We start from the raw sequence: 24,242 nt of genomic DNA, 5'->3' as shown, positions 1-24,242 counted from the left end.
CATATGTGTGTGTGTGTGTCAGGGATACAGTGTCCGGCAGGTCACCTTGAATTTGAGATGAGTGCTGGGCAGATGACAGCACTGCCATTTCGTCCAACTCCAATCCCCTAAAACAAACCATAATCAACCCATCTGCCAACCAGCTTCAGCCAGCCCCCATGCTCTGCCCACATATTCACACATCCATCCCTACACAGAACATATGGCTCTCTGTCCGTGGAGGTGGGACCCAACAGTACACCTGCAGGGAGTCCGTTCACTTGGCACATCTGCTCGGGCTTCGTCCGACAATTCTTTCGGCAAGGATGCCGTGCCTGTCGACATCGACAAGCCACGGCTCGAAAATAGACTTGTCAAAGTCCATTGATCTGACACAGCTTGCCTGCCTTTCTCTCTCAGGGAGAATGGAGAGAAGACCAAGAGGAGAGGGAGACAGATGGAGAAAAAGAGGAGGGAGACAGAGAAGAAGAGAAAGAGAGTGAGGGAGAGAGAGAGGAAGGGAGACAGAGGGGGGGGGAGAGAGAGAGAGAGAGAGAGAGGGAGACAGAGAGGGGGGGAGAGAGAACAAGAATATGCTACAGCCAGAGTTAGAGAGAGAGAGAGAAAGAGAGAGTCATCCTTCTCCTTAGATGTGCCCGGCCTGAAAGTTTCTATTCTTGCCCTCTCTCTGAAAGTGCGCGGCGCTAAATTTAGCAGCTCTGAAATATTCAGCATCCTCCTCCTCCTCCTCCCTCATGCTGCTCCAAGAGGGGCTAGCTCCTGCTACGCTAATGCTAGCACTGACTTCCAAGAAATCTGTGGGGGATGTGTGTGTGTGTGTGTGTCTGTGTGTGGGGGGTGAGGGGGGTGTCTGTCTAGGGCAGCGAGGGTTCAATCCAGAAAGATTCCTCTAACCTCTCACAAACCATGAATAACCAAGATAGTGAAATGAGACTTAACACTACTACACTCAGATGCATTTTTGCCTAGATTTGTGCCTGGCATTGTGGAAAGAATGAAAAGAGTATATTGTGGGGGGAGAGAGGACAGAGAACGCATGAATGTATTAAACAGGGACAAGGTGACATTGCCGCTTTATTGTTGCATATACATGACAGATGTGTCCACGGGCAAGGAAGTAATATTGCGTTATTGTAGGCCAAGCAACAAGAGCTTCAACGCAAAGCAGACAGATAGAGGCCGATAGGATGGAGGCTGGAGAGGGTACAGAGAAAAAGCGAGTGACAGAGAGGGACTAATAACAGGTTGGAGGGGGAATGGAGAGAACGCAAGGGAGCAAAATGGATGGACAGAGAGAGAGAGAGAGAGAGAGAGAGAGAGAGCGGCAGGGAGAAAGAGAGATAGGGACATAGAGACTAATAAAGAAGGAAAAATGGAAAGGGAGAGGTCCATTAATCATTTCGTCGAGGCGAGCGGCAGGCAGCTGACAGCTCATCTCTCCTCTCCAGCTGTCTGCAGCGCTGCCTCACTCAGGACTTCACTAGAGCAGGCCGGGGAGCCACAGAAGCTTCCAGAAAGTACGAGAGACATTGGATTCACTTGGCCCACTATAAGGTAGGGCTTTTGATATTTTGATAGATGCACACATTTTGCAATGTTCCAGAACATGCCATCATTGTATAGGCACTTCTTTCACATTCAGAAAGAAGCAAGAGTTGAATAGATGCAAAAAAGTTGAGTTATGCTTCTACTCAACATGTCAATTTTACAAAGTAAAGCTCATGCTCCGCAATGCTGACAGAATATTTAAACACAACAAACCGTCTTCAACTGACAAACCTTTCCATACAGAGGTAGAAAAAAAATCTCCCATTATCCCGGCAATGCCCCCGTGATTAAACTGAGATCTGCCTAAGCTCTGCACCCCACTACCAATGCATTCCAATTTAACTGCCGTGTAGAACATGCTACTGGGACTCTGGAGGGCTGTGAAGCCTGGCCATCAAAGGCTGCGGATTGAAGTGGTTACATGCTAGGGTGAAGTCTGGAGCTTTAGCGCTGACCCGCGCTCCACGAGTCATCCGTCTCTCCACCAGCGGAATGGGGGGGCAGTGAGGGGGCAGCGAGGGGGCACTGGTGCCCAGGACAGATTCTCCCAGCCTGGGAGAGCCTCACCAGATGCCCCCCTGCCTTATTAGTGCGAACTCTGTCCTGTGACCAGAGCTGCCGTGTCTGAGACACAAAACAGAGGAGAGGGGGAAGCAGGGAAACACACACACACACTCAGTGACACATATGCACACACACAGACACACGTATTCTCTGTTCGCACTCAATAACTCTACATCTCCAGCCACACGGCTACTGATGGTCCATAAGAATTAAAAACACACATCCATACACACACACACACACACACACACACACACACACACACACACACACACACACACACACACACACACACACACACACACACACACACAAATCACTTAAATCAAAGCTAAGACTTATTGGACACACACCTTCTATACCTTACATTTTTAAGACTCAAACTAGTGAGGATAAGGACAAATGATAAACAAAATCCCAAAAATACACCAAAAACAATTCACCGCTATGAGCCCCCTTTCCTCACACTCTGTCTTGGCCTTCCCCTTTAGTGGATATCAGGTGCCCAAAATGAAAGGTCTCTCTTCATGAGCAAATATGGCCTCAATGTTTGGCTCCACAAAAAAAAAATGATTTATAGGATTTATAGGGGAGGAAGTAGCTACTTTTTGAAGTTGCCCCAGAGTATGTTATTCCTGCCTACAGTGAGTCCATCTTTTCCTAATTACTGTTAGGTGTCAGGCTGATAAGTCTTCAAAGAGCGAACAACTGTCACCTGTGTTTTGTCAAGCCGAGGAAGACAGAGCGAGAGCGAAGGAGAGAAAGAGAGCCAAACTGAGAAAGCGACAGATGGAAAAAAACCTGCCCCTAGGAAGGGCCTTCTGAGTCCTTTTCAAGGCTGCATTCGTGTTGTGATGCAGCCCTATTGAAAGAGCAATGTGTGTAAAGCCGTTGGGCCAATGAACAGATGTGAGCCGGTGGCCGTCCATTCATAACTCTCCTTCACGTCTCATTCTGACATGCGGTCCTCCGGGGGCCAATGGCGAGAGCTTCTGTTGGTGTGTGTGCCCCTGAATTATCACCCTCATAGATCAGAGCCAGGACAGTGATAGGAGCAAGAATACCAGCATAACAGCACATCAACAGCTGTGTCTGGACTTGCAGTGTGTGTTGATACCATCAAGTAGGGCCAGGCCACCTATGTGTGTGCCAGTTCATAAGTGTCATGTCTAAGCAGCAGCCTCCTGCGCTGCAATATAGGATTTCAGTCCCTGTAAGCGCAGACCCACTCAAAACCTTGTAAGTAGATAGTTTATCTATTTCATTCCCCATCACTTTTTCTCTTAGTCCCTCGATAAATGCTTGCGCATACATTGAGCTCTTAAGTTACACAGACTCACTTCACAAAACACAAGATCTACACAATCAGGGTTCCAATTGAAATAAACTGCCAAAAGTATATTTTTACTCTAAAAATTCAGTTTAACCTAATTCAGTAGTACTCCATATAGAGGCTAAAAATAAAGCAGAAATTCTAGCGAATCAGAGAAACTTTGGGGTTGAACAAAAACCTTAATACCTTGGCTTCAAAACTACAAAAAAAACATCAACAAAAAGCTCCAAATATTGTGCTTTTTTTCCTGGTTTCCTCTTTCAAAATACCCAGCTAAATCTCATATGTTTCCATGGAGACACGTATTGTGTACGCAGGGGCTTTTTGTGGCGACACTCTGACCTTAAGTGAGGTGTGCAAACACAGCTCTGCACCACTTGCCCAGATTGGAAGGACCCGGGCCTGGGAAAGAAAGGCCCTAAGCACTCTGCCCGTCTGAAATAAATATCCACTGCCATTGTAAGGGAGGCACAAAAAGAGTCTCTTAGTAACCCAAGGCAGGATCTTTTTGAGAAGAAGCTGTGAGCAATCACAAACATGTAGCGCCTACATGTGCACTGACAAACCTAATAAAAGAAAACATTACGTTTCACTTCCACATTTCAAAATCATGCCAAAACCAATACAAACAAATTTGTTCCAAAAAATAAATAATTAAATAATTACACAGCTATAAATTGTATGCACGCTGACAAAACCTGCAAAACAGACGTTGAAAGTTGAAGTTGAAAACAAAGTATTTCTCCAGTAAACACAAGCCACTTTGGTTGCTGCTTTTGTTTTGCTTTCCATCTGCCTGGGAAATAATGGGCATGCACAAGGAGACTGAGATGCTTTTCAGGGAGAAAGTTGCTTTAATCTTTGCCAAGAACCAGCAGATGCAGCAGACACACCACCAGCTGGCCTCTCAACAGCGCCATCTGCAGCCAGAAGCGAGAACAGCAGACAATTTGACAGCCACAAAGCTGCACACTGATTGCGTGAAGAGATTTCCTCTTCTAGCCCGACAAAGAGCCATGATTATACTCTGACCTCCGTGGCCACAAAGAGTGACGTCCACATTTCGACCACTGCCTCAGAGCAAGCACTTTCATATTCTCTCACATGACTAGATAAAGACCCTTAGAACCTCCACAGGATGTACGATATGGTATAATCAGTGTGTCAATAATTAAATAATAGCATGGTACTAAACAGTTCATTGTTAAATAAGTGAAAATCCACAGACTCACTTTATGTGACAGTTTCTTGTGGTAACCTTGGTACTTGATTCTCATGTACTTACATCTTCAACAAGCACTTTGGAATCACTTTTCTCAAACAAGAGGCATATTCTACTTAATCAATGGATTAAACGCATTAAGAAGAAAACATATCTGTGAAACAATTGTTATACTGTTATCACTTATGAGTAACACATGATTTGCTCTCACAGCACATGGAGTTTTAAGCACATGGTTACCTCCCTGATAAGTCAATAGGATGGAGTTTCCCAAAAGTGTTGTTGATCAACCGGGGGCAACTAGGAGAGAGTTCAAATTGATAATCTCACCACCATCGAACAAATTGTTCAACGACTTTTACAGGAAACACACCACTGGACGGTTGTCTGGTGATAGACACAGCCTTGAGAGGACCAAGCTCTCAGCCATCACACATGAATGGATCAGTCCAGTGGCAATGTCGGACATGCCCATTCCCAGGTCCATTTAGATTGTGTGAGAACTGATGCCATAATCAATACGGTCAGTGAGTTTTTCGAGCACAGACCTCTAATCCTGGCATTCAACAGCGGAAGTGCCTGTTTGCCGACATAGAGTGGTAGACTTTTGGACATAGTCTTGGCTCGAACATTGACATGAACTACTTGTGGCCCATGTGAACCTTCTGCTCTGAATTAGGTTTCGATTAAAGCTATGCTGTGTAAAAGTTCTGCCGTTTTTCATTTCCTAAGAACTTTCTAGAGCGGTCGGGTTATTGGACATCATAGGTGCTCATAAATGACAACATTAAGCCCCCTCCCCAAGAGATTGGCCATCTAACATGAACATTAATGTGAGAGTTTGGGAATGAGGGGGGAGTATGGGGGTCCAGAGGTATTAAACCCCCCCCCGCATCCGGCTTTCGTGCCCCTCTGCTGTGAGCTGCTATGGCCTCCTGTGTCTCAGTGGGGCGCTTGCTTTTGTCATATATGAGAGCGGCCGTGTTCTGATCGTTTCCTTTCTCTCTCTCCACGCACACACACACACACACTCACACGCATGCACACACGCACGCAAGGCCCATACCTGGACGTGTAGAGCAACATAAAGCAGTGCTTCCTCCTTGCACATTTATGGATGATCAGTAGCGAGAAACAGTCTTGTCGAAATGAAAGAGCCAAAGAGAGAGAGAGACATAAAGCTCCGGGTCCCGGGCCCACAGTCCACTTCCTCCCTCATCCCAGCAGCCCCGTCCATTATTACTGTGGGCCCAGCCCTCGCAAATTAGCCCGAGCCTCGTAAACTACAGTACAGACTAATTTTTACGTCCCAGTTTGCCAAGCGGGACATAAACCAGGAGGGCTTCACACTGTGACACAGGACAGAGGTGAATTAAAAGCAAATCTGTTTTTCTTTTCATTTTTCCCCCCTTCCTTCATTTGCCACTCTTTTGTGCCGTGGTGTTATTGAGGCTTTATGGACCTCCAGAGCTCCGGTATTGGGCCCTGTCTCTCTCTCGCTCTTTCTCTCCCTCTCCCTCTCTCCCTCTCTCCCTCTCTCTAATAGTAATTACTCAAACGAGGAAGTGTACCGAGCCGTGCCGAGCGATTATTGGCCTCTGCTTTTGAAGTTTTATTTTCGGGGCGGGAGGGGGGTGAGGCCAGGGGTAAAGGTGCTCACTATTAAATCACCTAGGTCAGTGGTGTGTGTGTGTGTGTGTGTGTGTGTGTGTGTGTGTGTGTGTGTGTGTGTGTGCGTGAGAGTGAGTGTGTGTGACTGAAACATACTCAGTCAGAAACACAGAAAAGAAGATGGAATGACAAACAAATACAAACAGAAAAATTAAAAGGAAGGAAGTGACAGATGAAGAAAGATGGGACACACACACGAGAACAAGGAAACAAAAAAGTGTGATAGAGAGAGACACACACACAGACACACACACACACACACACACACACACACACACACACACACACACACACACACACACACACAGGGAGCGAGTCGGAGGGGAATAAATCAGGCAGGCCACTGATGGCGTGGTGTTGAAGTGTTTGCGGCCTGTGGGCCGTTTAAAGGGGTTAGGCGGGATGGGGCGTCGGCTGACGCGCCGAGTCCTCTGGGCTTTTCATCTTTTAATGAAGCTGCCACGGCGCGGCGGAGCAGGAGTCAGGCGCAGGGCACGGCCCAGACACCTGCTGCTGCCGCCAGACAACACGCAGGCCCGCCGAGCCACGTCTGCCTCACCTCCGCCAGACGGGAGCACGCGCCCCACAGAACACCAGGCAGAAACACGCTGACCCCTGACACAGACCCGCACACCCGACACACACTGAGGGTCAAGTGTGCTGTGGTCAGTTCTCATACAAAGTTGGAAGAACGTCTTGGATTGCAAGGAGTGGTTGCCCATCCCTAAAAGATCTAAGAGTCACTAAATTTTCTGACATTTGTCCAAACAGCTCTCGGATCCTTCACAATTCACATGAAGGGTCACAACACTTTAATAACTTCACAAACTGGATGAATCTGGTCAAATGTTATGTCTAACAGAAGCATTCAGAGAGACATTTTGTGTAGTTATACAAATCACTTCCCAGTCCCCTGGGCTGATGCATGAACCCTGTATTTCACAGCATCAAAAGGAGATGCATGTTGCCCACCCAGAAATAGCTGCCTTAATAGTTCTGCCTTAAAAGGTAATCAGATTTCGGACAGGCCCACTGGTTGGGAAGCCACACACACACGATCAGGGGAGTCGATACCTTTTTGGATCCGGCGAATCCCTCAGACTCCAGGAAGAAATAGGCAAAGGGCATGAGCACGAAGAGACAGAGGTTGGAGAACAGCGAAACCAGGTTCCACAGTCCTAGGAGACCAATCAATCAATCAATCAATCAATTCCTGAAAACATGCATCAACAAAGGACACCTGGGTCTCAATCACATGTTTGGGACGAAAGATTCATGATAAAATATTCTTTCACTTCACTAAACATTCATTCATTCATTCATTCAACAGGTTTCCTATGTAGCCGTAACAGCAAACATAAGTACTTGCCCATACAAACACATAAAGGTTAACTGCTACTAATGATATGTGACTCTTTTCTTCATATCATTGCATCCCTTTAAATGTCTGTCAGCTTCATTTGAAATGAGATTCTCTGAGCAAGTGAGGTTGAGGAATTATCTTGTCGTGAACCTGTACCGCCCCCCTGTGGCTACTTTAATACCACAGTTGGCATCATTCTGATTCTAGTTTAATTTGTGTTAATCGTCAACTATATTATAGCCTTATAGGTTGGTTATCATTTTAACTTCGCTAAATGTGTGTTACTGTTTACAACAGAGTACATGAAATACACAGTTACACACAATGACTATACAATTACAATTCTGTTTCCATTCAAACTAGGGAGAAAAAGAGATTGATTATGTGAGTGAGTGTTACTGACCATGAATAAGCGAGCCATTGAGCCACTGTATGTAGTAGTTTCTGGGCAGGGAAAGCAGGATCTCACTACTGATTATAGAGAAGGGCAGCAGCAGTACTGCCCCACCTGATATGGCAAGAGTGAAGGTACACAGGTAAAGACTGACAGAGGGAGGGGAGGGAGGAACACATAGACATACATATAGACAAAGACATAGATAGATAGATAGATAGATAGATAGATAGATAGACAGACAGACAGACAGACAGACAGACAGATAGATCAAATAGATAGAAGATCAGACAGACATATAAGACAGATCAATGGAAGGTTCAGAGAGATAAGACAGATAGATCATATCGATAAATCAGAAGATTGATAGATAAATAGATAGAGAGACGATCAGACAGACAGACAGACAGACAGACAGGGAGATGGATAGATAGAAATCAAGGGAAGAAAAAGTAGCATGAAAGGAGAAAAACAAAAACAAAGAAATCTTAGTTAGTGAGAATACTGATTTGTATCAATTAGTGTAGTAACTAACATTAATACGAGTTATAAAATAATCGGTGTGGATAATTCAGCTAATACTCTACTAACACAGCCTTTAGGGGGGTGGGAGGTTAACTACTTCATTTAATATAATTGTTATGCACTATTCATTTTTGTATGGTGATCAAAGTATCCATGCACTGTGTCCATACCCTGTAGACACACACAGCGGGTATAAACAAGCACCCACACAATCATACAGCTTTTCACATCCAACTGTACTGACGGGAGCTACACTCACGATATTCTGTTGACAACGGCATCCTCATCTTCTTGGTCATCTGTGGACAGACACGCAGAATTAGACACTGCAATGTACCATATGGATAATAACAGCACACACCATCTACACTCTGTTCATAACTTTACAATGACGGATGTGTGCCTAGCTGGGCATCAAACAGCATGTCCTACCCACTGTTTAAACTTGTCAAACTCATGTTGGCGTGGAGGCAAATAGGTCACCAGAGAAAGACTGGGCGTATTGGGGCTATAGTAAGTGAAAGAGGTAGAATGTCTATAGTTTTACACACACACACACACACACACACACACACACACACACACACACACACACACACACACACACACACACACACACACACACACACACACACACACACACACACACACACACACACACACACACACACACACACACACACACACACACAATGTTATTATATGACCTCTTATTACGAGCTTGTCATCAAAAAAGAAATTGATTCGCAGACAAACACAGAAGCAGTGCCACTCCTTCTCACAACACGGTTACTCCTTCAATGTCACAACACATCTCAGAGGATCGGAGTGCCTCACCTTGGCCAAATAACCTGAAACTGAGAGACGCAACCTAGATTCCAAGCGGACCATGTTCCACGGGGGACAGTTTATGTGCAGTGATCTACTTTTAAATGAACCAGGGTGACCTGGAGCAGCTCACGGTGACAGTCATCAAAGACTTGAAAATCAACTTTTTAAATGATGCTTTATTGTGTATGTTTGTGTTTCTTTTTGTCTTTGTGTGCTTTTCTGCATAAGTTTACATTAAGACTAGCAAGTGAAATCCACACCACATGACAGCAGAAACTGAGAGTTGAGGTGTGTGGTTTTGATGTGCTATTTTTGTGTGCAGAAGGGGCACCTACCACTTTTCCTCTTGTAGCGGGTGATGATGCAGTAAGACACAATGTAGAGCACCGCAAACAGGAGGAAACAGATCTGCAGAGCAAAGAGGAAACAGGAAGTGAGACGAAACAGATGTGCCATCTTCAGTTACCCTTTCTGGTAGTGCCAGGGCATGAGTACTGTATGCTTCAAACAATGAACCGTCGACCTTCGGCGCTACAAACCTACACCTGCTGAACGAAAACTGTACAACTTACCCCGTTATCAACAATGAATATTATTTTATTATATCATACATATACTGTATAACATTATATGCATGAACAGTATATACACCACACATGTGCAAAACTCATCTCCTTGCATAACAGACTAATATTACACCATAATTACACCTCACAGATGGAAGTTGATGAAACGTGAGTGACATGTTATGCAATACAAGGGCACGTGGAGGCCGGTGAGATCCTGTGTTCTGCACAGACAGGGGTATTTCGAGCGACAGCACAGATGGATGGGGGGCACCTATAGGAGGCTGTCAAGCAGCTCGCTCGTGATCAGATTACCCCGACTCAGACCTCCCTGAGACGGGTGCTTCTGTTTCACCAGAGAGGCAGCATCCCCAGCCTCAATCCCAGCCACAAATACACCCATGCATGTTAGGGGGAACCTTCAATGACCCAAACAAATACAATGGCTTTACATTAAAGAGAATGCAAAGAGTATACCTGTCAATAGGGCAGTTCAACTGAACAGCAAATGTCAATATGTGCATCCTAATCTATCAATTAATTCATCAATATATTTGTAGCTAGTTAATGGGTCTCTGAAAAGAGAAGAGCATACAAGATGGTCTGTATTTCTTTCCAAACACATAGACAAACAAACAAAACAAATAGAGATGACGGAGAAAGGATAATCAGAGAGGATTAGAAGTACGCCTTCATCACAAACATGTAAACATGTTATAGCCAACGTTTGAATGCAGTGTTGCGTTACACATCTCAAAGATTGTAATAAAAAATAGAGACTAGAATTTCCTTGAAAGACGAACATAAAACTCAGAAATACCACAGTGACAGACTCCCAAAGTATCCCAGAGTTCCAACTGCCACTTCAAACATTTCATTAGCTACCATCATGCACAGCCTCTGAGAGGATGAGAAGTGACTCAGCCATTTTACAGTCAGTAGCCACGCACAGTGACTGGAATAGACTCTATGCATAAAGATTGCTGTAGGGAAATATCTCTTCACAATTCAACTCTATGGCGAGAAAACAAATGTAAGTATATCAGCTCAGCAATGTTAAGAGGACAATGAGCATGTCGCCCTTACATTACCCTACTTCCAGCCACAACATTAGCCACACTATCGACTTGCATGTCACCATTTTCTTCAATTAAATGTCTATTCCAAAGAACACCCCATGGACATAGGACAGACATGCACATAGCAGTGTCCCAGTTTGGATGTTTTGCATACTATCCTGATAACCAGAACTCATCTTCAAAACACAGATAATAGCCTAACTGCCATGCATTTCTCTCTAGCTGGAATTTCCCCCCGGGGTGTCATGCATTACAGCATATATTTGACTAAACCTCTTAAAATTGGATTAGTCTTAAAACCTTTTTTTGCTTCACAATATTTAGATATATTTGCAAAAAGACAAATATATTAGGCTATATCACAACAAACTGGAGAATGAATAAGTGAATTAATTAATGAGTGAACTAATGAATGAATACTGTACATAGAGCTTGACTTGACACATGAATGCTATGAACACACACCCACATGCACATTCAGTTCCTAAGACAAAACACTTCTGACAAAACTAAATCATAGGCCAAAGCTTCCATATTACTGACTTAATATACAGGTGATGACCCTTTACTTGACAAACGAATGCCTCTGAGTTATGCAGGCATCTCAAATTAGAAGCAGCACTTCACACTCTGTATGCATTCCAGGACACACCAGCACATAGTCCTGCTGTATGTGTGTGGGCGTGCCCTGTTTTACCCTCTCTGAAGGAGACCTTGAAGTTCTCAAATTGCCCTGGGTATAGAACGTATCTATAGTTTAGGGAGCAAAGTGACAGTTTTTGGCTATTTATAAAACGAACCCTTAGCAGTACTGCCTACACAATTGAGAGTGATCATTGCGTTCACCGATACCATGTGATGCGGGATGAGGACTTTAGGAGTATTTAGTCCCAACACGCATTTCACTTCATTGTGGAAACGGGGTGACAGCCAAGAATAGCAAGTCTACCGGGGTAGTTTCAACAAGAAGAAACAATCTTAGGGGTTTAACTCGCGAATGTCCACAGGTAAACATGTTTACTAGCCAGGATAACAGATCATGGGATTGAGGTGTCAGCAACTGTGAACGAGCCATCTTCCTGGAGAGGGTGTTAGAGCGGCTAGAGGCATGGCTAATCTGCGTCATGCAACAGGACTGTACTGTGGACACGGTGGAGTCCATAAATGACTTATCTGATTTAAAGAGATGAAGTGACCAAGTCACTTACACATATCTCACCTTTCCACGTATTCAATTGTGGCTTGAACTACATGACACTTTTATGCTCGCCAAAATTACTAATAGCATTATCATTAATTGAGCGACAGCCGTTCCTTTGCGACTTAGAAGAGGAAAACAAAACAACAGCCGCTGCAAACCAGCTGCCTGCCGAGTTACTGACCGTGGTCTGAGGTTGAAGTGTTGACAGCTAGTTTACCAGCACACACAAACCTCTGGATTAGCAAACTAATAATAGCTAACTAAAGTTAAGAAGTTATAACATTAACTTAACGTCAGTTATAGCCTTCAGACAGCTTGCCCAACTTCAAAGACTACTTCTTCAGCAAGGAAATATCACCAAAAGTAGCAAAATAATCAACTTGTAGAATGTTATATCTCAGTAGTCAGCCTTCTGACAACAGGCTAACACATTAGCGTTAACGGAATAGGATACGGTTATCGTTAGCAATGTCCTAATTAATAACTACACCAAAAAGCTACTACCAATATTAGAAAATAGAAATCTAATCTAACCAAACTAAATGGCTAACGCTACCCTAGCAAACGTGACTGATACAGGGAAACGATATTGTATGAATAAACAAGCAAAGAAAATGTTGGCGTCTAAGTTCATGACTGAGAATGTTCTGTCATTAGTTGAATAACAGCTTCTATAATTTTAACACAAATTCAAGAGGGCGTGGTGCTATTTGCATAGCTACATAGTTTGTTATCCTTATTTAGGAAAGCCATAAACTGTAGTGCTAATATTTGTATGCTTCCCCTTCGTGTTAACGCAAGCTACCGTTAGCTGATATAGCTTTTAAGCTAACTGCTAGTAAGCTTAGCTACTTACAATGTACTCCCGAACTTGGCTGTGGAAATTTTGCTCTCTGATGGTAACATCGTCGTCTTCCATACTTCATATTGAATATGCGCATCACTTAGTCATAAAACTAAAATGAACATTTTCTTATAAAATGTATCTTCCACAACAGTGGGTTTAAAGCTTGAGGATCGCCCCTTTACAATCCGTTACCAACACTGACAGAGACCGCTCAGTTTTGCACCGCCAGAGAAACGACTCAAAATAAATGACGTCATCAGACCACGACAACATAAAACGCTGTTGTGAAAACAGAAGCATCAAGAAAAGAGACTGCTTCCGTGTTATTCATCAGAATAAGTTTAATCATTAACCAGCGCCCAAAAAGTGCTAAATTAGGTTATTGGTGGTATGATTGGATGCTTAATGAAATTTTAAACAATATGGATATTTTAAGCCTAATTGTGGATATACTGGTCGACGGCGATTACTCTGAGGATTTGTAAACTTGAAATACGGAAATACCATGAGAGGTTGGCGTCGTTGACTTCATGTGTAGCTGTCCAATGATGGCTGCCTCCGTGTTTGCACACATGTGTTGACGAATTATCTCAGTTATTGTTGTATTTGCCGATAACTGACATTGTTGTGGGCTCAAAACTGTTTCCACTAAATACTCGTGATTTTCTGACAAGGAGATAAACATTAGTTGATCTGTAACATCACCTGTTAAATTGAATTTTGAAGAGTGGGTCGCGTCTCAATCAGTTTGCTAGCGACCGTAAACATGAAACCAAAAACAGGACAAGGTAAAAAGAAAAGAGGTAAGTTTAATTCGAATGACGATAAACTAACGCGGTACAGGACATCAGTTAAAGATTATGTTGAGAGTAAAGGGGGTGCCGAGGAGACAGGGCATGGTCAAAGATTTAACTTTGTCATGAAGAAAAGTCGAAAAGAGGTACGTAAGGAGAAACGCAAAATGAAGAAGGCTAAAATGAGAGACAGTCATATGAGAAATGCGCTGTCTACGGATGCCAATAAGGTGCAGCTAGGTAAAAGTAATACACTGTCATCTGAAAAGAAGCAAGACAAGGGTATGAAGGTTGAAAGCAAAAAAGCCACTGAACGCACCAAGCCCACTCGAAATGTTGGGCAAAACAATAATGAAACTGAAGAAGTACACGTCGACTCAAAGGATATAATGGCCAAGGAGAGAAAAATGTATGAGTTCCAATTAAACGAAAGTAATAAACAGGCTCTAATTGATGCCAACGTCGACGAAGACAAAGAAATCAAGAGACTGGAAAAGCTTCTTGGGTTCAACAAGCGAAGGAATAAAAAGACTCTTCCTCAGTCTTTTACTGAAGACGGGCTTGGTTACATTTTAGGGGCCTTGGACTCAGGTGCTGCAGGAATGGACGATAGTGATGATGAAGCTGGTGTCGCCAAAGCAAAAGATAATTTGAAAAACCTGGAGGACAGTGAATCAGAAATGTCAGGTGATAATGATGATGAAGACGATAGTTTAGATGAGGACATTCAGGAAGAGGAAGATGATCATGATGACATTCAAGAAGAGGAAGATGATGACGACGACGACGAGGATGAAGAAGAGGGAGAAGTAGAAAGGATGGAAACAATTGAAGAGGAAGATGAGGAGGAGGAGGTGGAGGAACATGAAGAGATGGAGGAGGAGGACGATCTAGATGAGTCTCAGGCGAAGACTGATGGAGGCATAAAAGAACACCTCACTCCAGAAGAAAAGAGTACATCTGACGAAAGTAATAAACCAGTAAGTCCTTGTATTTAATTGTCATTTTGTAAGTCCATATTTGCATTTAAAGGTAAAGTTAATATAATGCAACTTTTGTTTGTAAAGGCCACTTTGCCATCAGCAAAGTACATCCCTCCTCAACTACGAGGTGCTATGGACAGCAAGCGCAAAGCTGAGCTGGAGAAACTAAAGAAGAATGTGAAAGGACTAGTGAACAGGTAAGCTAACTGGAACTACGTTATGTGGGACTGTTCTGTCTGGAACTCTCAATGGTCTCTATGTCCCCAGAGAGAATGACTGGAATCAGTACTTTGAACCCTAAAATGTGGTTCAAATCTCAATATTTTGAGGTCTCTCCACTTCAAGAACTCGTAATTCCTATTGTTTAAGAGACCTGAATGAGCAATGAGTCAAGCACTATATTGTGAAACGATTATTGCAGCAACGTGCATGTGAGATGCATTAATTCTGTGACTTTCATCTACAGTTTCTCAGTGGATGTTTTCATACATCATCCCTGCAACATCTACCATAGTCATATACTTTAATAACAGTGTGATGTCTTTGTTGCAATTGGCAGACTGAGTGAGGCCAACCTGGCGTCCATCAGTGGACAACTGGAGGAGCTCTACATGAGCTGCAGCAGGAAGGACATGAATGACACCCTGACTGATATACTGCTGGCCGCCTGCGTCACTCCTTCCCTCATGCCCGACAGGTACAGACTTTTAAAGCTGCGGGTTTTGATCTATTTTCTCTCTGTTGTCTACTCCCAAGCAGCCTCTTGAAGGTGGACTCGAACTCAGGCCCAAGGGGTCACCCATTGCTGTCAAAGGTGTAGGGACTATGTGGAGAAGGATGTAGATTTAGATCTCCGTTTACTTTGATGAATGTGGAGAAGTTGGGAGTCAGAAAGGAGGACAGTTGATTACCTCAGGCATTATGTGCTTGCCTACATTGCCACTATACATTTTAGTATTTCTGTGTAAAGTCTGACTTATTTAAATCGACCTTTTGTTGAATATTTAGCTAGTTCAGGAAAATGCACAATTGGGAGAATAGCTCCTCCTCAACACAGGAATTATATTGGTCTAGTACATTCATACATAATGGCCATTTTCTGGCTTCATTTGCAGTCCTGGGTATTCTGTTTGTGATGCATGCTCCTGCAACACATTAGTGAATAAACCTTCACATATACCGAGCTATCTAGTGTTTTAATTTAATTCATCTGAAATTTTACTTTGATTACATCAAGTTTTAAAACTATTAGCAGGTGAGATCTTGATCAGCCTATTTATGCGTGGTTCATGTTTAAACATTTGAATGGCAAAACATTTTTAGGTGTGTTTTTGCCATTTTGTTATGTTCTGCTGACCTCATCACACATACAGGAAAGGCGTGTGTTCACTTGATCTGGTGACTACTAATAGAATTTCAACGCATTTGAACAGTAATCCTCTTAAGGAATACTCAGTGTGCATGCCATGTTTTTTGCAGATCAGTGGGCACCCCTGGTCAAAATTTCTGTTACTGTGAATAGCTTTGTGAGTAAAAGATGACCTGATTTCTCAGAAAGCATGAAGTGAAAAGATGAAGAAGGGCCGAAGTTTGGGCACCTTGCCTAGTCAGTACTTAGTAACACCACCATTAGCAAAAGTAGCACAGCTTGTAAACCCTTTTTGTAGCCAGCTTTCAAGAGTCTTTCAATTCTTGTTTAGGGGATTGTTTCCCATCCTTCCTTGCAAAATACTTCCAGTTCTGTGAGATTCTTGCAGTCTTTCATGCACTGCTCTTTTGAGGTATATCCACAGATTTGTGATTAGGTTATGGTTGGGGGGGGGTGTGGGAGCCATGGCAAAACCGTGAGCTTCCGCCTCTTGAGGTAGTCCATTGTGGATTTTGAGGTGTGTTTAGGAGAATTATCCTGTTGTAGAAGCCATCCTTTTTTCATCTAGTTTTTTTAAAGACTTTCAAAATTTGTGGCCATTTAATTGAAATTATTCTTCCCTCTAACAGTAAAATGTTCCCTGTGCCACTGGCTGCAACACAAGCCCAAAGCATGATCAATCCACACCATGCCTAACAGTTGGAGAGGTGGTCTTTTCATTACCAAAAGACCATGGTCTTTTTTAATTACCAAACATACCTTTGCTCATTGAGGCACAAACGTACTGTTTTAACTCCATCAGTGCACAGGATGTGTTTCTAGAATGCATCAGGCTTGTTTAGATGTTCATATTTGTGCAGGGGTCACTGCACAGTAGAACAGTGCACCACCATCCAATGTCTACCTAATCTTCCTGAAGGTCTTTTGCAGTCAAAATGGGACTTAGATTGGCCTTTCCAGCAATTCTATGTGCACTTCTCTCAAAGGGTTTCTTGGTCTTCGAGACCTTAACTTGACCACTTCCTCTTTCTCCTGCTTTGTGGGAGTTACTTTATTCATGAGAGTACTAGGCAGCTGCTCAGAGGAGCCCTTTGCTACTGATTGTTGGGACAAGGATTAACGAGTCAGAGTATTTATAAGGTTTTGGAGTTTGCATCACCTGGCCTTTCTGTAATAATGATTGTGAACAAGCCATAGCCCTAACAAGCTGATTAAGGTCTGAGACCTTTGTAATAGTTATCTGAGAGCTCAGATCTCTTGGAGTGCCCAAACCTTTGCATGGTGCAACCAAACCAAAACAATAAAATGTTGTAAATTTAGAGATCTGTTCATCATCTACTCATTTAGCTATTCACAGGAACAGAGATTTTGACCAGAGGTGCCCAAACAATTGCATGACACTGCGAGCAAGACCAGTCAGTGGACACTGTTAGCCTTGTCTCAATTTATTGATTGTTGTGACTTTTTTTAGCGGGTACTATGTCTTAGTCAGTAGAGGTAAAATAAGGACAGACAGGTGGAAAAAGCATTCAAGTGTTGTTTGGTGAAGAAGTGTTCTCTAATACTCAACAGGCTTCTCATGGAACACGTTCTACTGGTCAGCGTGCTGCATTACACTGTGGGCCTGGAGGTAAGTTCCGTCCCAGGATGCCTTTCTTTGTAGCAGGTGCTTGGATAGATTGCTTGGATAAGTTGATTTGAAGATTGATTTGGATAAATTCTTTCTGGAGATAGCATTGTTGAAATCTTATTTCATTGGCAGTTTCAGTCAGCGTTACATGAAGAAGAGCACAGCAACAGCTTAGGTATAGTTAAGGAATATCAAAAGATTGGGTATTTGTGGGGCTAATAATTAATAAAGTACTAATATCGTTTTTAAGGAGTATATTGTATTATACCATGTTCAGTATAGGAACAGTGTAAGTAGGAACAGTGTAAACACACTCAGGAATGGACAATCGTTTATTTCATAGGTTGGGGCACAGTTTCTGGAGACGGTGGTCCGCAAGTTCGATGAGCTCTACAAGCTGCCCAGAGAGGGCAAGGAGTGTGACAACCTGGTGGCAATGGTGGCCCACCTCTACCACTTTCAAGTGGTGCATCCCGTCCTCATCTTCGATATCCTCAAGAAGCTGGTTGGTGCCTTCTCAGAGAAGGACATCGAGCTGGCGCTCTTTGTTTTGAAGACGGTGGGCTTTGCTCTCAGGAAAGACGACCCTTTGGCCCTGAAGGAGCTTATCTCAGAGGCCCAGCACAAGGCCAGTGACGCCGGGACCAAGTTCAAGGATCAGACACGGGTAAAGATTACCGCAGAGGCTCTTGGCCTGAAGAAAGATTTAAATCCTGAGTACAGTGTATGAATCAGATTAAATAAGATCAATACTGTAATTCATCAATTGGCCACACATACTGTGATACATTATTTTTAATCTTTGATTAAACTCAAAATGCAAGTGGAGATTTGTGCCACCTTAGATATGTTTGGATTCTTCACTTAAAAATGCAGTCTGGAGGATTGAGGGGGATCAATTAGAAGAAATTAAATATTGTATATTGTATTTTCATTAGTCTATAATCACCTGTAACTATGAATTGTTGTGTTTTCGTTCGAATGACCCATTCACATCTACATACCGTGCGAGTCCTCTTCCACAGAGTTGGCCATGTTCCGTTTGCCATATTCCTACAGTGGCCCAGAACGGACAAAACAAAAACACTTGCTCTAAAGAAAGCCTTTCATGTTTGTATGGCTTTTGACAGTCATCGTAGGTTCTCATACATATTTGGAAAGAGAGGAGTATTCAGTTGGTTGCAATTCAGCATTCTCACCATTAGATGGCGCTAAATCCTACACAATGCCCCTTTAACCGCATTGTGAATTATTAAGTCATTTAAACCAGATTTAATAATGTTTAAAGAAGAAGTATTGATGATTTATTGATTAAAATTGTGTCCTTTCTGTCAAGATTTCTTCATGTGGACTCTTTGCTGATGTGTGTGCTTTGTGCTTTGTGTAGGTGCGTTTCATGCTGGAGACCATGATGGCCCTGAAAAACAATGACATGAGAAAGATTCCTGGCTATGACCCAGAGCCAGTGGAGAAACTGAGGAAACTGCAAAAGACGCTGGTAAGTGAAAGCCACCTCTCTGCTTACTGTACGGAAATACTCACAGTGAAACGTAATGTTTAGTGGTAGCTTATAGGCGATATGGAGCTGTAGACTATAGCCTTTCTGAGCACTAGAGGGCAGTTTGCCTCCACTTGTACAGCGCCTTTCCTGATGCAACCCAAGAGCCAGCAACAAATGTCAAGGCTACAATAATGCTGCCAATCAGCCATTTTAATTACTTTCTAATAAATTTGGCTAGTGAGTGGGCAATAATAAAAAATTCCACCTGAAAGTTTGCTTAAATTCAGTCTCGTTTCATACCCCTGCTGACAGATGTAAGGGAGACCTCGTTTGTTATTGTTTGTGTATTTGTTTGAGTATGTTGTTGAGTTTTGTGTTCTGTCCCTAAGGGGTGTTTCACATCATGGAACTTCGGCTAGTGTCAGGGATGAACTTCAGTTTTCCTCCATACATTATCTTTGATTCTAACAACTGGTCAGCTCATGATGTCCCCAAGCAATCTAGAAATAGTTTCGGTGTGTGGAAATCATAACGATCCTCTTGCTGTTACTATAAATGGCAACAACATTCATTATCTGTGTTTTATCGAACTCTGTTTAGTGCTACACATCTGTTTCAGGACTGACCTGTCCTTACCTAATTTATGTGATTTATTGACTGTAGCTATTTCTGTGTACAGATCCATCGCACTGCATCAGGCAGTGATTTGAAGCTGAGGGTCTCTCTGGAGAATCTTCTGGAAGCTGATCAGGTGGGCCGCTGGTGGATTGTGGGTTCATCGTGGAGTGGGGCACCCATGATTGGAGGCCAAAGCAGCAAGACATCACAACAAACTACCTCTGGACAGGTATGTTCTCATGTTCTCCAGGAATATGTATGTGAAAAGGCACACTAAAATAGTGACATTCATGTAATGTTCAGGGTTGGTTTGACCTTTAAATTCTGTATGTTAAGGTTAATTAAGGTTTTATTTGTACTATTCAAAGAAAGTGACCTACTTTGTGGTTGTGTTTGTTTGTAAATTTCAAACATTATTTTAAAGTATTCAGTTTGTTTTTCTTGTAGTAAAAGGATGACACAATAAAGGCTGGTTCAATTGCAAAAACACTGTAGTGTAAATATCTGTATGCATTCTGGCTCCTGCAATATGGAATGCATGGTGTCCATCTGGATGTCACACAGAAAGCAATGTTGTCCCTTTCATTACGGTGATAATGCCGGTGTATGGGATGGTTGGCAACATGTAGGCTACTGCCTATAATTTACCTAAAAAGGGGTCCAACCCATCAGCCTGGCTTAATTTTAAATTGCGAGTCCAGTTTGACCTTGAACACAATCCGGTATTTTTTCCTCTGCCTCCAGTTTAGCAGTAAAGTCCTGGAGTTGGCACGGAAGCAGAGAATGAACACAGACATCAGGAGAAATATCTTCTGCGTCATCATGACCAGTGAGGACTACCTGGATGCATTCGAGAAGCTTCTACGGTAAGCTCTACGTTGCTTTTCTGATGTGTGCCCTGTTTTCATTTTGCAAATGTAGTGGACTCTATCTGTGGTGGTCATAGATTACATTATTGTTGTGCTGTTTAAAAGCTTGATTTTTTTTCATTTTGTCAGATTAACAAGCCAAATACTCAAGATCTAATGTTGCTGTCATGTCACATGGAGTAATGTGTCACAAGGTGGCAGTAATAGCACAATATTTATTGTCGATATGTGTGTCCTTTCCCTACTTTTCTTAGGCTCGGGCTGAAGGATCAGCAGGAGAGAGAGATAGTGCACGTCCTCATGGACTGCTGTCTGCAGGAGAAGGCTTTTAATGCCTTTTACGCCGTTCTGGGAGAGAAGTTGTGTTCTCACGACCGCCGGTTTCAGGTATGTAGAGCCTGCCTTTCAACAGCTGAGTCACTCCTGCAGCTCCTCAGACACAGATAGATCCTGTCTCTGGCCATCTCTGTCTTTATTTCTCTTCATTAGTCAGGGACAGACATAATATGTCTCTGTCTTTATTTCTCTACATTAGTCAGGGACAGATATATCCTGTCTCTGTCCATCTCTGTCTCTAGAGCTCTACATTAGTCAGGGACAGATATATCCTGTCTCTGTCCATCTCTGTCTTTAGAGCTCTTCATTAGTCAGTTTTATCAATCAACAGGAAGTGTTGTAAATAAGCCAGTCAACCTAAAAGGCTATTTTTAGTTGTACCTCACTAGATGTTTAAACATACTAAATTTAAAAAAAGGATAAAAGGATTTATGAAGCTGTCTAATACTGTAAAAAGGGCAACAGACACAGCGGGAACGCTCTTGTAACACAACGGCACACATCTATTATTAGAGTCAACGACATTTCCACAGCATTATTTCCATGTTGTGTCTTAGTATCAGTCCATTCAGTCATTAGAATTGCTGAACTGGGTGGGCTGAAATGTCAGGAAAAAGGCGGTAACCAGTCTAAACGAAGGCTCTCGCCACAACAGAGGTGTGAGACTCGCTCCCTCTCTCTCTCTCTCTCGCCCTCTCTTTTAATTTTGTGTGCTCTTCACACCATCCCAACAAAGGCAACAACACCCACCTTATTCTTTTCCCCCCACCTCCACTGTGATATCTGATAAGCATTGTCCTCCACTAGCAGCTTCTAAAGGCTCCCCTGCATCACTAGTGGAAGTAAGGGAAGTTTGCTTTTCCCGGCCAGAATGAGATGAAGGTGCTTCCAGTTGTAAAATGGTTTTGGTTAATGAGACCTATTATAGATTATCCTTGTTTCTCACAGTGTGAGAGAAACCAATTGTGTGTTCTTATCTCAAGGTGTTAATTTAGATAAGATGATATGTCTATTACAGGTCATTTTCTGATAGCAGAGTTTGAGAGAATATTTGTGCCCTAATAAGTACTGTTTCAATTTAAAAGTCGTTCATGGGTGTCCTTTTCAGATGACCTTCCAGTTCAGCCTATGGGACAAGTTCAAGGAGCTGGACAACATCTCGAGCAGCACCTTTAGTAACCTGGTCCTGTTGGTCACCCATCTCTTGCAGAAGAAGAGTCTCTCCATCTCTATACTCAAGGTGCACCCCTTACCTCAAAACACTTTGATCAAGTGTGTGAGTGTGTGTCTGCACACGGCTATAGCTACCTGTGTGTGTTATTATGTACTATTGCAGTAGTCCAGTAGTTTTTTACACAATGTGCTTATAGTGATTATATGGGTATATGGTCATTGAAAAAGCCTGCATAAGAGTGTACAAAGTTTCCGTGAATGAGGTGCTGCCAATTGCCATGCTTGATCACTGCCGTGCTTCTGTGTACTCTTCTAAGAAATGTTTCAAAATTGTTGTGATTCGTTGCTATTTCTGTCTGTTGTCAAAATGTACTTTGGTTGGATTTAAAGGGGTAACCGCAGCATTGAATCTGACACCCTGCTCTCTTTCACAGGCCATTGAGTTTGGAGAACTGGACAAGCCAAAAGTGAAGTTCTTGCGTCAGGTTCTCACTAAACTCCTGAAGGAGACCGAACCTGAAGATCTGGTCAACATATTTGGGAGGTATTGAAGCCATTGCTATTTTATTTTCCAAGTTTTTATCTTATTTAAAATCTTAAGTCCTTAATTTTACCACAAATACCATCATACTTGCATGCTCAAACTTCAGACAATATAGACTACCTCCAGTATTGGCAGGTTTACCCAATGGACTGCAGAGCTGACAGTCAGCAAAGAGTGCTAGTCATCCCAGCCACGGCAGCTTGCAGACATGGCCATAGAATCATTCCCTCATTGTTTTCTGTCTTTCCAGGATCTCGGGAATGCCCAAGCTTGGAATGCTACGGGAAGGCTTGAAGCTTTTCATCAGTCACTTCTTACTGAAGAATGCCCAGTCACTGGGAAATGCTGAACAAGCCGCACTCCTGACTGAGCGAGCAGAGGTCGCCACCAAGGCCATGGAGGCCAGAGAGGCCAAACTCAAACTGTAAAACATGTCACACCCAACCACAGACAGAGACACACTCACAGGGTCTAAAGAAAGAACCCCTGTTTATTGTGCTCTCTTTCATACATGGAGGACACACAAACAAAGACAACCCTTTCTCTAAAGGATCTGTTTAGATACTCTACACAACCTCTCTTTTGCTTCAATATGGACTGTGGATGAAGTAAGCTAAATAAATAAAGGAGCTTTGATTTGGCTTTACCGTATTATTTACGGTAAAGACCATATCTTGTGAAATAGTGCCCTGCATTTCAACTGTTACTGTTGAAGACATACTAAGGGGTCAGCATTGCTCGTTTTGCATTGTAGTATATTACTTTTGTTTTATAAGGAATTGCATCAATTTTTTTAGTCCAAATATTGCCTCCTGTCAGATATTGTTTGGCCTCCTAGAAGTCTGTTTTGTACTTCTATAATTATTATTAAATACAGAATCTGATTCATATTTTAATTACCCTGACTGCTGTGGATATTGTGTTTTGGTGTCACTCCTGAATAATTGTCACCAATGTCACCTGGTTCTGCCATATTGCAAATTGAGGTAGCTGTTAAAAAGACCCCACATCTTGACAAAAGTCTGAAAATATTTATTTGCAAAGGTTACACATAATGTCTTAAGGCTTTAGAACGGTTTGATTCATGTTATAAAGAAAATACAGAAAAAATACCTTCCGCATGAAAATATGTATGCAAAAGGAATTTTGCCTTTTGGTATCAATGCCCTTTAAGACTCTGGAAAGCGGCATATAGAGGCCACTGGAGAACAGCTATGAGATTAAGGCCTTAAAGAGAAATATTTCAACTCCGGCCGAACCAACACTGGTCTTATGAGTGCC

General features: G+C 42.7%; 2 protein-coding genes across 2 annotated transcripts in view; one reads left to right on the top strand and one right to left on the bottom strand.

Annotated features, from left to right (window-relative positions):
* Positions 1 to 13,314, bottom strand: part of lmbr1 (limb development membrane protein 1) — a 43,594-nt gene extending 30,280 nt beyond the window's left edge. The window contains exons 1-5 of the mRNA XM_080854676.1: positions 13,154 to 13,314; positions 9,787 to 9,859; positions 8,880 to 8,919; positions 8,105 to 8,244; positions 7,413 to 7,516 (exon numbers count right to left, since the gene is read on the bottom strand). Of these exons, the coding sequence (XP_080710802.1) occupies positions 7,413 to 7,516; positions 8,105 to 8,244; positions 8,880 to 8,919; positions 9,787 to 9,859; positions 13,154 to 13,216 (420 nt within the window). The 5' untranslated portion in view covers positions 13,217 to 13,314. The remainder of the gene's footprint in view (positions 1 to 7,412; positions 7,517 to 8,104; positions 8,245 to 8,879; positions 8,920 to 9,786; positions 9,860 to 13,153) is intronic.
* A 420-nt stretch (positions 13,315 to 13,734) lies between these two features.
* nom1 (nucleolar protein with MIF4G domain 1) lies at positions 13,735 to 23,774 on the top strand. Its single transcript, XM_080855196.1, has 12 exons — positions 13,735 to 14,918; positions 15,006 to 15,118; positions 15,481 to 15,618; positions 17,863 to 17,920; positions 18,264 to 18,587; positions 19,308 to 19,418; positions 20,101 to 20,268; positions 20,784 to 20,905; positions 21,163 to 21,295; positions 22,353 to 22,484; positions 22,852 to 22,961; positions 23,212 to 23,774. The coding sequence occupies exons 1-12, from the start codon at positions 13,911 to 13,913 to the stop codon at positions 23,387 to 23,389; spliced, it is 2,595 nt and encodes an 864-aa protein (XP_080711322.1). The 5' UTR covers positions 13,735 to 13,910; the 3' UTR covers positions 23,390 to 23,774.
* The last annotated feature ends 468 nt before the right edge of the window (positions 23,775 to 24,242 follow it).

This window comes from Sprattus sprattus (genome assembly GCF_963457725.1).
Source record: "Sprattus sprattus genome assembly, chromosome: 17".
Taxonomy (NCBI): Eukaryota; Metazoa; Chordata; class Actinopteri; order Clupeiformes; family Clupeidae; genus Sprattus; species Sprattus sprattus.
The sequence above is the reverse complement of the archived record's forward strand: the minus strand, read 5'-3'. Positions and strand labels throughout refer to the sequence as shown.